The sequence below is a fragment of the Curcuma longa genome, chromosome 1, assembly GCF_044706935.1.
Source record: "Curcuma longa cultivar G26 ecotype Majalengka, Jawa Barat chromosome 1, ITB_CL_G26_1.1, whole genome shotgun sequence".
Lineage (NCBI taxonomy): Eukaryota > Viridiplantae > Streptophyta > Magnoliopsida > Zingiberales > Zingiberaceae > Curcuma > Curcuma longa.
Genome location: NC_133861.1, coordinates 27,440,856 through 27,455,849, shown reverse-complemented (window position 1 = coordinate 27,455,849; position 14,994 = coordinate 27,440,856). Strand labels below are relative to the sequence as shown.

Genomic DNA, 14,994 nt, shown 5'->3' with positions numbered 1-14,994 from the left:
CTCTCAAACAAAAAAGATAAAAAGCAACTAATAATAGAAATTGCTATTGACTGAATTTCTCAAACAGGCTACAAGAAGATCGACCAGTAAGAACTCGTTAAACTGAATGACGTTGTATGAGCGCTGATCAATGGGCTGGGACCCAGGAAAAATTGGTGTAACGTGCTCCTCCACGACACAGCTCTCGATCTCTGCGGACAGCTGCTTCTCTCTCTCTGTGGATTCTTGCGATCGCTATATAATTCTTTTCCTGCGAGCGATTTGTCACTCTGGGGACGGGTCCAAATCGATCCCGAGCGTTTGTCTTTTTGCGCTTTGGCGAATTCCGATATCTCAATCTCGAGCTCCGTGGCGGTCGTCGCCTTTCCGAGACCTTGTCGCGGTGCCGACCCGGCCGGGGAGCGGAGGGCGATGTCGGGTGGTGAGGTCAACGCGATGCTGGAGAAGTGCAAGGAGCTCGATCAGTTGCGCGATGAACAGGAAAAGGTGTTCCAGGAGATAAATAAGATCCACAAGAAGCTGCAAACCAGTAAGTGTCCCTTCCTCTCCTCACTCTATTTCCCAACTGCAACAACGGAACAATTTTGTTCTTCCTAAACTGCTCGCTCTGCTTCGTCTTTTTGGCGTGTGGTATTGTGAAGGGATTTCTGAATGGGAGAGAGTCTTCGATCTTGTGCGAGGGCATTTCAAGATCGAGGGCATTTCGCAGCTTGTTATTCACTTTCTTTTTGTTCCTGTGGGAAAGAGTGCAAATTGTTTCGGAATTGACGGAATAAACAAATCAATGTTTTTTTAGCAACTGCAAAAGATAGTAATCTTCTTACGGATGCTTTAGAATTTTCAATTTAGGGATATATCTCGCCAATTGCAACTGACAAGAGTTAAGAAGTCATCACATTCACAATTATTCACTCTTTGCCTTTTAGTTTATTTTATTTGGAAGGATTTTTTTTTTCTATTGAAAAATGTCAAAAGATGTCCCAATTTTATTGTTGAGATTGAAATGAGGTTAAAAGGAGGACAGACGACGGGATTTATATTTGAGCCCACAAAATACCAACATTTTTTGTTTGGCTAAGAGCTCAATAAGTTGTTAGTTTCTTTATCTCAGATTATTACTAACGCTTTTCATGTTTCTTCTTTAATATATTTAGATCCTGAGATCGTTGAAAAATCTGGAGACGCCATTCTAGGCAGGCTTAAAAGCTTGTACTGTCATGCTAAAGATTTATGTGAGAATGAAGTCAGGTAATTCAAAAATAATGAATTCTATTTCTGCTCGCATCTTGAGTAGATGTTTTTTAACATTGTCAATATTAATGGTTGCTTCACATAGTAACTTGTAAGCGTAGTAAGCCTAGTTCTTCAAATTTGCAATATTGGTGACATTTTTTGAATGATGAAAAGAAATAATGCTTCTAAAATGAATTTAACAATTTCATTTCCATGTAATCATTATGTCTTTTAGTGTTCAGTCCAATTAATTGGTCAAATGACATATGTTCTCGCTGCCCACAATTTTGATTATGACTTCTTTCAAATGTATTTTAGCTGAATCTTTTCCTTGCAAGAAATGACCTTCATCTACTTTATGGATAAAAAACCATAAGAATTGACTTGCCAAATTTTCCTTATGCCCAAGTTATTTTTATTAGACAATTTTGTTTCAAAGGATTTTCATATGTCTTGTAATGCGTTAGTCCTAATGCAACCAGTGATAGAGTACTTGGGAGTGTATATGATTGATATAGAGAAAGGAAGGGTTTTTTTCCTTCCATTTTAATAACTACTCACTACAATTTATTTGTTTTTGGTCCCTTTATTGGAATTTGTGTCCTCAAATCATCCATCAAGTATCCTGATCAGAAGTTCAGAATTCTTGATGCAGAGAAAATCGGACATTTGAGTTTAAATCCAAATGACCTACTTTTTAATTGCAAAAGAACACATGATGCTGATCATAAAATTTTCTTTTCACTTTTTGATTGATGATACAAATGAAACAACTGAATTATCAAACATTACGAATTTGAAAAAATATTTTATGTGACACTACGTAAAAGTTACTTGTGTTGCCTGGTGTTTGAGGATTCTCCCTTTTGTGTGCTTCTGGTCAGTTGACTATCATTTGCTGATTGGTTGTTTTTCTTATTCTTCACTATTGGTGCACATATTTGGTTATTGTTGGAAAGTGATGGTCCAGATTTCTATTCTCTAGGCATGTTTCCTTTGTTTCCTTTATTTTTTATTATTTTGATATTTGTGACCGATCATCTACTTTCTAGATAGATATAGATTTGGGAAACAATTTCTCTTTCTTTTCTCAGTAATAAATTAATTCTCAATTTTACAAATTCTTTTCTTGCTATGACTTTTCTCTTGTTTCTTTCTTTATAAATTCTTCTTTTTCTCTATTAGGACAACACTCCTTGACTTGTTTGGTTTTCTAAAATAATTGACATTAACTAAATAATTGACTTTTCTCTTGTTCGAGTTGAGGAAGCATCCTCTTGCAATGTAGGGTAAAACTGTGTATAATAAACTTAATGTGGTCCAACCCTTCCTCATTAGGTCTCTATACTGGTGGGAGCTTTGTGCATTCGACTGTCCTTTTTTAACTAAATTATTGCAAGCCAGTTAACCTGTTGCAAACAGCGGAGGCCCATGCCATAACTTTAATTGCAGCAAACTCTAGGCAAACTGTAGCATTTTACCTATTAATTATTATTGAAATTTTACACAACAACAGTACAATAACAACATTTAGAAAGTCAATTTCATTGGGTTGGACATAATATACATTTCAAAGTTTTGATTCAGAATATCTATTGGAATCTCAACTTACTTCAAGATCCAAACCCTGAGTAGGAAAGTGATTATTTACTGAAATTCAGATATTAATGAACTTGAATTTTCTATTAAATAGAAGGGGAGTTTTGACGCAACGGTAAAGTTGTTGTCATGTGACCTTGAAGTCACAGATTCGAGTTGCAGAAACAACCTCTTGCAAAATGTAAAGTAAGACTGCATACAATAGATTTAATATGGTCCTTCCCTGGAACCCTGGTTCGACCCTTCCTCGGCGGGAGCTTCGTACACTGGGCTGCCTTTTTTTATTTTAATTTTATGTTAAATAGAATGTTATGTAGATTATCAAGTGACTAGAACGTGCATGGCTATATCAATTAATTCTTTTATAAGGTAAGATAGAATAATTAATGGCTGTTCATTGAATCACATCTAGCATATTTATCTTTTCATAACGATAGGAGGTATGAGTATGAATGCATCATCAAAATTAGACGAACTAATTTCTGTATACCAAACAATTTTCTTTCCTTAAATTATAGATTGCTGACTTTTATTTGACAGTATAATAATTGATACCTGTTCAGATTTCCAAAACAAAAATGTTGAATTTTGATCACCAATTATCTTTTATTTTTCGTACATCTATATGTTAGGTCACATGTCTGTAACTGTTTTTTTCATGGTTCACAGTTGTTATTTCATCCCCTTATAAAACTTGACATTTGTTTAGTAAATGGTAACAAATAGATCTAGCATGAAAGAAATTGTTTTGTGTGATGTTTCTTGGGTCCAAAAATGCTTATTTGGTAGCTTTACCAGCTCTTTGTACAAATGTTACTTTGAAGATAGTCTCTGCTTGTGCATATTCTGTATTGGCCAACTTTTCTATTTGTATTTCCTTATGCTTGTATTTGAACAAAAATCTGCAACTTAACTGTGTTCAAATAAGGATGTTGTGACTTGTGATTAATTCCCATCGACCAACTTCCCCTTTCCTACCAGTTTTATCAATTTGATATTTGCAGTTAGCACGGGTTCAAATCCTGGAAACAGCCTCTTGCCAAAGGCAAGGTAAGGCTGCGTACAATGGATCCTTTCCCCGGACCCCGCATGGCGGGAGCTTCGTGCACCGGGCTACCCTTTTGATATTTGCAGTTAGCACTTTGTATGTCTTCTACATTGATCGACCAATAAATAAATGTGTGATTGCCCTTGTAAGTTGCTTTTCGGCCAATGGAGACATGAGTTCCTAGTTATAAGTGCTGATGAACTCTTCTGCTTTTATCCATTGCTAGCCAGGATATAGCAAGTTATAAATTTATGTAGCTTCACTGCTTTAGCGACTGATATGAATATGTCAAGTTGGAATTAACTCATAATCAGTTTTATCATTTTTACATCGTTTGACTTGTGATTTCTGGCTTTAGTGCTTCAACTACGTTGATGAATCAGATTGATTGTTTAATACAATCTGGAGGTTCGGCCACACAAAGGAAAAAGATTGGTAAGGGGTCATTCTTCGACTTTCTTGTTTAGTTATTTTTTCTTTTGATGCAGAACCATGCTGTGTGATATGCCACCTTTTTATTTTTTGTTGTCTGCATTGCTAAGGGTGCAAGTATGAATGATGAAAATAGTCATTTTTGTTGAAGCCTTTTTTGTACAACAAGAATATCCTAGGGTTTCTAGTTGGCCTTAATCCTTAGGATGACAAAGCTGTTTTATGACTGTTCAGTGCCTCACCAATCTACCAAAACGAGAATCTATTCCAAGTCCATGTGAACACAAGCCCTTGCAACCATTTTTGTTTATAGCAAGATAGAGACCTGCGTAGTGCATCCACAGAATTGGTGACTTTTGACCAATCCACTATTGCATAGCTAAAGCCTACTGATTGGTGGAGTTAGTGCACACTTCATGTCAGTACAAAATAATAAAAGTGGGTAATTGTTCTTATTTCTTAGGTTATCTGGTACTTTAAGTTCTTGGTGCAATCAAATCAATAACCATAATTATCCAAATTGGACACTGATAGTTGGGATTTTCTTTAGTCCATCAAATTGGCAAGCAAATGTGACAGTTCTTTCAAGATTTTTGACAGCTCATGTTGAATTGATGAAGACAGTTCATCTGCAGCTGAGCCTGAGGTAGTCTTTCCTAGTCTTGATTTTCTCATTTTGTGTGCCACATATGCTGATCACTGTGGGATATAACTGAGTGATTCTTCAGGTTTATATGATCTATGCAGGTTAAATTAAGTCCCAGGGTTGAGTCATATAGATGGCAGAGTTTAACATGATAATTGCTACCTAGTGAACTTCAGACTCTAGTTCTGCAATATCTTGTATTTGTAGTGCTTGCCTCTACAGCCTGAGCCTATCAGAACAAATCCTTTGAGTGCAGTCCTTATCTTTTAGAATTTAACTCCGAGATCTTCATGCTAGGTTGTTGGCTATACGTTAAGAATCTTTTGCTTATAATGTTCTTTCTAGCTACATTTGCATTTCCTTCTACAACATAGCAGGTGGATTCTTCACTAGTCATAGGGGCACTCAAAGGAGATGTTCTCAGTGTGTTATGATTATGGTATTAGTTGGAATACTCATACATGTTGGACCTTCATACACATGAGAGTTAACAATACTTTTCAGATTGATTCTATCATTCTCATATTATCAACCATTGCCCATAGTGTATTCTACTCCACCAGCTTGGCTGACCATCTCAGCAGACTTAAATCTAGGTTACTTCAGTTATAGGTGAATGAATAGGTCTCACTACCAAAAATACATAATCCTACACATTTTTTCTTACTCTACTTCCTTGATTGGTCCTTGGCAGTAATAATCAATGTTTATCATATTACTTGTTATCGTCTCCTTATCTTTGTTAAATTAGCAAATGGATCCAATGCATCTACAAATGACATAGGAATTGCTTGCCTGTTGTCTTCCCTATTCCTTTTTTTATTTTGTTGTTTCCCAGTATTTTTTCTCTCTCTTCTGACAGGTTACCTTAACAAACATATCATATATATATATTTTTGGCTTGTAATTCCATTCTTATTCAGGACCTGATGACGGAGAAGATTGACTTTGGGCATGTGCTGGGTTGTCTTCACCATCTTCTATTTGACTGATTTACTGCCTTTGAAAGTTTTGTCTCCAGTATAGAATTACATTTTCTGGTACATCCTTAGCAAGTGCAAAGAAAAAGATAGGCTGTTTGAGTAGTCTCAGTAACCTCAAACAAGAAGTATGTCAATTGGTAGTATTTTTTTATGGACGTTCCAGTAATAGGTAGATTACCTATTTCAGTTGATTAACTCTGATTAGAGTTTTGGCTAAGCCAAATTTTGGATATTTGTTTCTACTTTGGTGCACAGAAGTTAAAACTCAGTTTGAAAATTTTGTTTTGTGTAGTGGCAATACTTTGTATTTTTCTTTTGAGTTTTGAATGTGAATGAGTACTCATCATGTATATTCAATTTCGGTCCTATATTGATCCCTGGACAAATCTAAACAGTACCAGTAAAGTACCATTATGACAGTTGGTCTACATCTTGTGTGCTGTTTCCATCTTCTTTGACCAAAATGCTAGTTTTACCTATAAATGTTGAAATAGTTGTCTAAATTTAGCAAATACTCTAAATTGAGGCACATGTGTTTTTTTTACTTGCACAGACCTGTTTCAACTAGTTTGGTGTCAGTCATTCTTTAGCTTGTTCCACTCCGTTCATTCTTTAAAGCTTGTCCTATAAACAATAAAAGGGCTGTTTTTAAGTCCAAACAAATGTAAATTGAATACTAGATGAACTAAAATTAGATAGGATATGTTGGTATTTGGAGTTTTCTATCAATAACCTATTAATATATATTACTTATATTATAGGAGTTCCTGTTAATAGAAAAATTGTCACTCATCATTAATTGAAGGATTAATTAGTCAGACTGAGGTCAATGTTGTAGGTTTGGAATGCCTATATCTGGTTGCTTCTCAGCCATGTATGCAACAAATTATCTTGACTCACTAACTTTGGTTGCCATGATTGGCCAAGAGAACCTTGTATAGGGAACGTGATGACCACGAAATAGCGGTAGACAACAACTGATGTAAATGAGCTTGTAGCCACACTGATGGCTCTGATCTTTATGTCTAATAAAGTTCTTGAATCCAACTTAACCTCTAATTACATAGTTTAAAATCTTGTATTGTGCTGGGCGACACGGTTGAAACGTATCTATTTCGATAAATTATCGAAACTTGATACTATTGGATATAGACAATGTCTTCTGCGTCATGTCAATCATCTCGATGAGGATCATGTCATATCAAACACTCAATACTCATTAATATGCTACAATACAAGTCAAGATGAACTGAGGTAATGCTATTTTTTTTGTAGCTTGTGTTTGTATAAGATAATATCAAAATTGCACCATTCTAGATGGAACACAAAATCATTATCTTTATTTTTTTTCTTCATCTCCTTCCACAAGCAATCTCCAATTTGCCACCAACACTATACAGTGGAACGTTGACATGATATGAATCTATTCTTTCAATCTAACACCAACTCTAACACACCTCAAGATTTTGAATGTCGCTAATGTCTCATCATAGTTTTATGCTTTTATCATCCTTTCTTCTGCCCCTTTGAACGTGCATAGGGTTGAGGCATTGCATTGTGATACTTAGTGGGGAATGTGTGAAACCTCAATCATCTATATCTTGTTTGCTGGATGAATGCTACATGGGTTTATCACCTCACATGTTAGATCACCACCACCACCACCACCCCCACCACCACCACCACCTCCACCACCACCATTGGCCTTTGTGGTAGTCCTGTATGGCTTTGTTGGAATCATCCAAACCATTTCCAGGAGTCTTCTCATCTTGAACTTCTGCTTCATTGTTTGCATCCAAAGGATTGGCTGTAATTGGTTTTTTACTGCTTCTCTTGTCACATGTTAGGGTTTTGATCTTGCCTTTGGCCAACTTGCAGGAGGTAATTGGGACTATGAACTTGAAGGCTTCAACTGCAAAGTCTTCCGTTGAAGTTCTGAGCTTTGGAACTGTTTTAATAAATATATTAATTTTCCTATATTAATCCCACATGTTTTATTCATTAGCTGCTGCTCTGTTGGAGCCTATATGTTGTATACATCTCTTTTCCAACTCTTGCCTTCTCATTGCTTATGGTGTTCTCTAGCAACGAACTCAAATCCAATGCCCCCATAGGAGAACCAATATTTGACGATGTCTGTGACTATCTTCTCTAGAGACAAGCTAGTGAGGTTCGTGTTGGTCATTATAGGAAGTATCATCATTTGGCCTCTCCACTTCAAGATGAGAAGGATGTAACCATCTAATGTGCATGGTGAAATTCACTAACAATGCTTTATCTAATTTCATGATAATGCAACTGTGAATTTCATTCAAAATAATCATATCAGATGAATGCTCCTTTGCCTAACCTACAATTTAGTCACTAACCCAAAGTATCTAAATATAAATTGGTAACCACGTGACTAGTAACATTCATATATGTAGTGCATTACAAAACAATATATGATTGTTTGACCTCATTCAATGATCGTGTGGACTTCTGGTTAATCTTATGCTCTCTAAACATTGCTGAATGGTACCATGTGTCCGTTACAATATGGGTGTGACTGACTATTGAACGGGGATTGTTGAAGAAAATCCTATAAGAAAAAACTGACTCTTATACAAAGTAAGCAATAAGCAGAGATTTGTATTATTTGGATTGATTGAAATAGAAAGTAGATGGTGTTTATACATCGTAAATTTGTTAGGCTAGCACATAAAAATTAGGATGCTTGATCTGTCTTAATACATGAAGATAAAATAGGAATCCTGATTTTTTCCTTCGAATGGGTGGCTTGAAGTCTTCTACTGTTAACACATATTGGTTGCTCAGATGGTGCATTTGTCTAAGCAACTTCATTTTGTGTATTTTATTAGTCAAATTAATCTTGATTTATTGCAGACATAACTGATCAAAGAAAGAAACGGATGAAGCCAGATTCAGATAATTCAAGGTTCCCTCCTGCTACTTCTATAAGAAGTCAACTTGAACTTGCTGCTAACCTGAAGGGTGAACAGGTAAACATTGTAGATATCTCTGTATAATGCACATAGTTTATCATTGTTGCTGCATTCAAGGCATTATTTCGCACATCTTCTTGTTACTTGAGAAATTTAAACTAGTTGTTGGCTGTGGAAGATGATATGTTGTTCACTAAAGCAAAGTTCGCTTCAGTCCCACTGATGGAATTTCTATACTTGCTATCATTCATCCTGTTTAAATAGCTTATAACACACATCTCATCAAAATTACAGAGTTTCATTTTAATGGACATCAATTTTATAGCAGGAAGGTTATAAATGTTATTTTCCTTCTATTTTACCCACCAGCCATAGATAGTACATTAATGACAGTTGTTTCAGAAAAGATAAAACAATAGTAGAACTGATGATCACCACTAATGAATTAAACTAAACATCAATGGCAAATGATTGTTGGATCGGAATAAAATTTTGATCACAATAAAAATGAGGTAATATAGTCTGTGATGTTGTATATGTATTATAAGTTAATGTGTCAAATAAATTTCTACCATCTCACCTAATGCCAACAGAAAGCAATCCTTTGATCACAATTTAAATAACAAGTGATTATTCTCCCACTACCTACTCCACTTAAGGTTAATCTACAAATTGGAAAACATCAATTAGACATGCATAATCTTAACAAACAACTGCTTTCTAGTGTCTAAAAGAACATAATAAGATGATTAGTGCCTCTATATGGTAACCACCATAACCTAGAAAAATTTAATGAAACCAACTCGACGATGAAACCAACTTGACATTCAATTTCGAAACTGAGACAAACAAAATGTAAACATACATATGCTAAGTAACAAATACAAGGAAATATGAGCAGCGTAAATAAGGCCCAACAACATATGTGTATCAACAATTATTACAACTACACATCCTTGTGAATTAACAACCAGACTACCAATAAATTTGTCAACACAACTAGTAACCTCAATTAACAAGGGCAATGACAACACTAATAACTGTGAAATAACATCTGCATTTTCATTAATAGCTTTATGGTCAATATGCAATCATACACTTCTTAAAATAAAACCATGTCATTAGAATCATGAATTGTCATTGGAATGGTGCCTTGTGGTTGCCCAATCCTCCAATCATGTGATCATAGTGGAGTATCACTTGTGATGATGATGTCATCTACATAAACAATAAAAGGATACACCTTCTTGATTGAGAAATGAAATGTCTATTGATATGCTATACTCCTGGTTATGCTAAACTGAACAAGGGAAGAACTAATTTTTCAAATCAAGCCCTTAGAGATTTGTTATGCTCTTAGTCATGTTAAACTGAAAAAGGGCTGATCCAGATTTTCAATCCAAATTACGACGATTACTTTATCCCTCACAATGATTTCTTCAACTTACTCACTAAATCAGTTAAATCCCTGAGAAATCCAGAGGTTGCATTATATAGACCTCCTTAGTGAAATCATTGATATTTTGAGTTTTGACCAGATGAAGGGGCCAATGATAGACAACTGCTAAGGTGAGAAAGAGATGAATTGATATGATCTTTGCCATAGGAAAAAAGTCTTAGATAGTATAGACCATAAATTGAGTGTATTCCTTAGCCATCATATGAGTAAGATCACTATAAAGGGAAGGAGGCATTTTTAGTTGACCTATGAAGGAGTCAATGATTAGACAACTGCCAAGGTGAGAAAGAGAGAACTGAAGTAATCATTTCCGTAGGAGAACTGAAGATCTCATGTTCAGTTTAATAATATTTTCTTCATCAGTTCTATTTTGGCAGCATGATTTGTTCGTCCGCATCATGTGGATCAGCCGGCCAGTAGCATTTGCAGTATGGCTGTCATAAGTTTGAGATTCTGGCTCCTTTGATATCTTGCTTACATCCAAACTGATTTCAACATAGGTATGGTGCTTAAATAGTGAAAACGGACTTTGCATTAGTTTCCCTTATGTACATTACAACCTTTGCTAGATGTAGGAGTCTATGGTGTACAAGGTTTAAAATCTCGACCCGTGCCGAGGTTTTGGTATCGTATCATGCCGTGCCGATGTAGTTTCAGTATTTTTAAAATTTTAAATATAAATATATATTAATTTTATTAATATTTAGTTATTAAATATGTTTTATATGTTGAAATGTTGAATTTATATTTCAATATTTTCTCATAAGATAATACTTATTAAATTATTATAAAAATTATTTTTAAAAACATAATTTTTAAAATTTAAAATTGTAAAATCATTTGAAAGGTTAAAAATAATTATAAAATTATTTGAAAATCTTAAATTATTTTTTTGAATGTATTTGTAAACTTTTAATTTAAAAAAATTTATTTGAAATGTTTAAGAATTATATTTTCTTTAAAATTTTAGATTATTTTAAATTTATATTTAATTTTAAAATTATTTTTAAAAATTAAATTATTTTATAAAATATTTATTAATTTTTAAAATTATTTAAAAATTTGGAAATAATTTTTAATATTTTATAACTATTAATAATAGTTTATTTTTTAAAAATTACATATTTAAAAAATAAAAAATTAACTAAATCAAAAATTAAAAAAAATGCGGTTGCAATAGCCCGTGGAGGCCGTCGCAACGCCACACCTTTGTGGAGGGTGTTAGGAATATATAAAATTTTATTAGAATTTTAAATAAATTTATATATATTAATGGGATAATTTGATTAGAATTTTAGGAAATATATTTGATTATTTATTTAGGTTAGGGTTGATTATTTATTTAGGTTAGGGGTTGATGAGATTCATTAAAAAATAATAATCTAATTAAGAGATAAATAAATAAAAAATTATTAGAATTTAAATAAAATAAATAAAATATATAATTAATTAGATAATTTTATTAAGGTTTAATTAAGTTAATCAAAGTTAGCATTTTAATTAAAAAAACCCAATCTTTTCACTGACGCACACGATCTCGGCATGCACGGATGCGAGGTCGTGCGATCACGCGACCCCGCGGCCGTGCCGGAGGGGTCGCGCGATCCCTGCCGGGGGTTGCGCGGAGCGCAGCCGTGGGGTCTCGCGACCTCTCTCGCCGGAGTCGCGCGATCACTCCGGCGCCATCGCCGGAGTCGCGCGACCACTCCGACGTGGTCGCTGGGGTTGCGCGACCACTCTGGCAATTGGGCTGGTGCCGGGTCGTGCCGGTGCCGGTCGGCGGGTGGAACGAAATGTTTTACCCGTTTCGACCCGTTTGGCACAAAATTTTAATCCTTGATGGTGTCTATTTGCATGTCATAATTAGAAAATTTTATAGTTGTGAATTTCTAGATAACTGTTTTGGCTTGTTTACTTGTATGAGTGAATAGGAGGTGAGAAGGGAGCACGTGCCACAAAGAATCAGATGGATGATCTTTTTTGCTTTTGTTTATTATGGACTTTTCATGCCTTTCCTCCCCCTCCCATTTTCCATACTATTCCTTCGCTCAAATAAACAAGCCATTACTATAAAAGAAAATTGTCTCTCTTACTTTCCCTCCCCTTCCTCCTTATGGTCTATGCTTCTTTTCTTAAGTTGTTCCTGTTCAATACTTATTTTGCATTAGCAAAAGTTGTTTTTGCAAGGTTTATCTTATGCTTTTAACAAATTACTTGATGCAGTTAGTGAAGAGTATGAGTTTTTAGCCATGCGATTTGTTCATACTGCAGCATTACTATTTATCTTTATTAACATTTCAATTGGAATATAATTTCTGTTTCAGGTTGCAGCTAGGGTCTCCTCTGATGATGCCGAAAAAGATGAGTGGATTGTTGTGAAAGTCATAAATTTTGACAAGGATACGAAGGAGTAAGCCTTTTGCACATTAACATTAATATTTTGACTTGATTTCATATGAACTTGCTAAATTAACTTTGTAGGTTTTGGATATTGTATTTTTTTCCATAATTAATTATTCACTATTGTGTTTAAAAGATGGGAAAGAAAGAAGCTCAGTGTCATGATTGTGAATTAAAAGTTAAGGTTGCACTAGTACAATAATGAGAAATGAGATGGTGAGAAATGAGCTAGTACTATGAATATAAAAGTATCGAACTATTAGATGTTGGAAAGTCATGCAATCTCTTTATGTAATGAAGATTGAATTGTCATTTTGGGTTGCCCTAAAAGCATTTATATATAGGTACATATATGATAAATTTATATTGCTACTCATAGAGGGGCACATATGTCGTTCTGCCTTTGTAAGGCTTACCCATTATCCATTTTTTGGTTTACATTTATGTAAACTAATCCAAAATTGCAATTTTATGTGAACAGTAATATGGAGCCTTATTTACTATTTGTGAAAATCTGCAGATTTGAAGTGCTTGATGAGGAACCTGGTGATGACGAAGAAAGTACACAAAGGTAGCCTTGATTGTTCAAAAAGTTCTCATATGCACCACACTTAATCTCACAAAGTTATTTTCAGTAGATAAATCAGTAGCTCTCACCCTAATTCTAATTCATGATCAAGTAAAGTAGGGCTCACTCAAGCAACTTAAGTTTCATGCACTTCCATAGGCTTGCTTGTTTTCTACTCTCCACTAGCATTCACGATTTGGAATCCACACTTATTAAGGATTATTGAAGACAATAAGCAAATCATGAACTGAAACAAATGAGATAAGAATTTAGAAAGAACAAGGTTAAGAAAAGGAACTTTTAAAGAAAATGCATGGTAGTGGTAGATATGGATATACTTAAATGCTAACCAATGACTTCTTGCCCTCTTTTCTATTTCATTTCTTTTGTAACACATTTGTTTCTGTTCACTCTTCAATTCCATGAAACAAATTTGATTTAAACCTTTCCAATTCCTCTTCTTGATACTTTCTCCTCCTCTTTTTCCTCATTTTGCTTCAAATTCCACCAATTTTGCTATCTTTTGTTTCCCTTTGCAAACAAGACCAATTCCTTCACATTTAAGTTCCAAAAGAGATAAGAAATAGCAATCAATCATCAGCAAGCAAAATTCAATGCACATGAAACCATAATTGCAAAGTATCAATAGCAACTTTAAATCCAAAAACAATTCAAAACCAAATTGATACTTTCTTTGTTCTCTCAATTTCTTCACTGTTTTTCATCCATTCTTTTTCCATAATGAAGATTAATTACTAATGCTTATCATACTACAATTTCCCTGCAATCTGAGCTCAAATCAGTGCTCAAACAATTCCAAAACACAGCTGAAAAAAATTTAAATTCTGCATTTTTCTTTTTGTATTTTCTGGAATTTTTTCTTCCTACTGTCTTTCCTTTTCTTCCTGTCTTTCTTCCAGTTTGTCACTTGATTTACATTGTTCATCATCATGCAATTTTCCTTTCAATTCGAATGCAAATCAGTAGCTAGAAAAATTCTCAAAACCAGCTGAACATTCACAACAAATTCCAGTTTGGGTTTTTTTATTTTCCTTCTGTTTTTTTTTCATTCTTCTCATTTAACTCCCCCACACTTAAACATTTGTCTTCTCAGACAAATTCCAGCATTTGCAATCAACAAAAAATCATGATTTACTCATATTTTTTTCCCAAATTTCTTGCTGCCATCAACACTTATGATTACATTTCCAAATTATTGTCAAATGAATGCTTGAACTGAATCAAATTTCACACGAATTTATCACCTTATCAAAGCTTTTGGTACACCACTCCACTTCTTGAAACAATCTGTTTCCTGATTTTTATTCTCTGCTCTTTTTTTTTCAATCCTGAAATTTGATCTCTATTAGCTCATCAATCTGCAATTATTCATTGCAATTCGAGTTCAGTCCACTCCATAAAAAATGTAAACCTCAGCTGGAACATGAATTGAATTTCCAACTGCAATTTTTGTTTTTATTCCTGCATCTCATTCTGTTTTTTTTTTCTAATTTGATGCAATTTCGGATCTGATAGGTACCAACAACTCCTTATACTCCAATCCTATCTCTTCACATACCATGATTTAATTTTTGAAGACAATCCAAGCAAAGTTTACTCACTCTTCAACAGCTTATCATAGATTCAGCATCAACCTGTTTCAGCCCATTTCCAACATGAA

General features: G+C 34.4%; 1 protein-coding gene across 1 annotated transcript; it reads left to right on the top strand.

Moving 5' to 3' along the window:
* The first annotated feature begins 282 nt into the window (after positions 1-282).
* Positions 283-13,320, top strand: LOC141827237 (SAGA-associated factor 29 homolog A-like). Its single transcript, XM_074714470.1, has 6 exons — positions 283-529; positions 1,155-1,248; positions 4,239-4,315; positions 8,828-8,943; positions 12,670-12,755; positions 13,266-13,320. The coding sequence occupies exons 1-6, from the start codon at positions 412-414 to the stop codon at positions 13,318-13,320; spliced, it is 546 nt and encodes a 181-aa protein (XP_074570571.1). The 5' UTR covers positions 283-411.
* Positions 13,321-14,994: the final 1,674 nt, after the last annotated feature.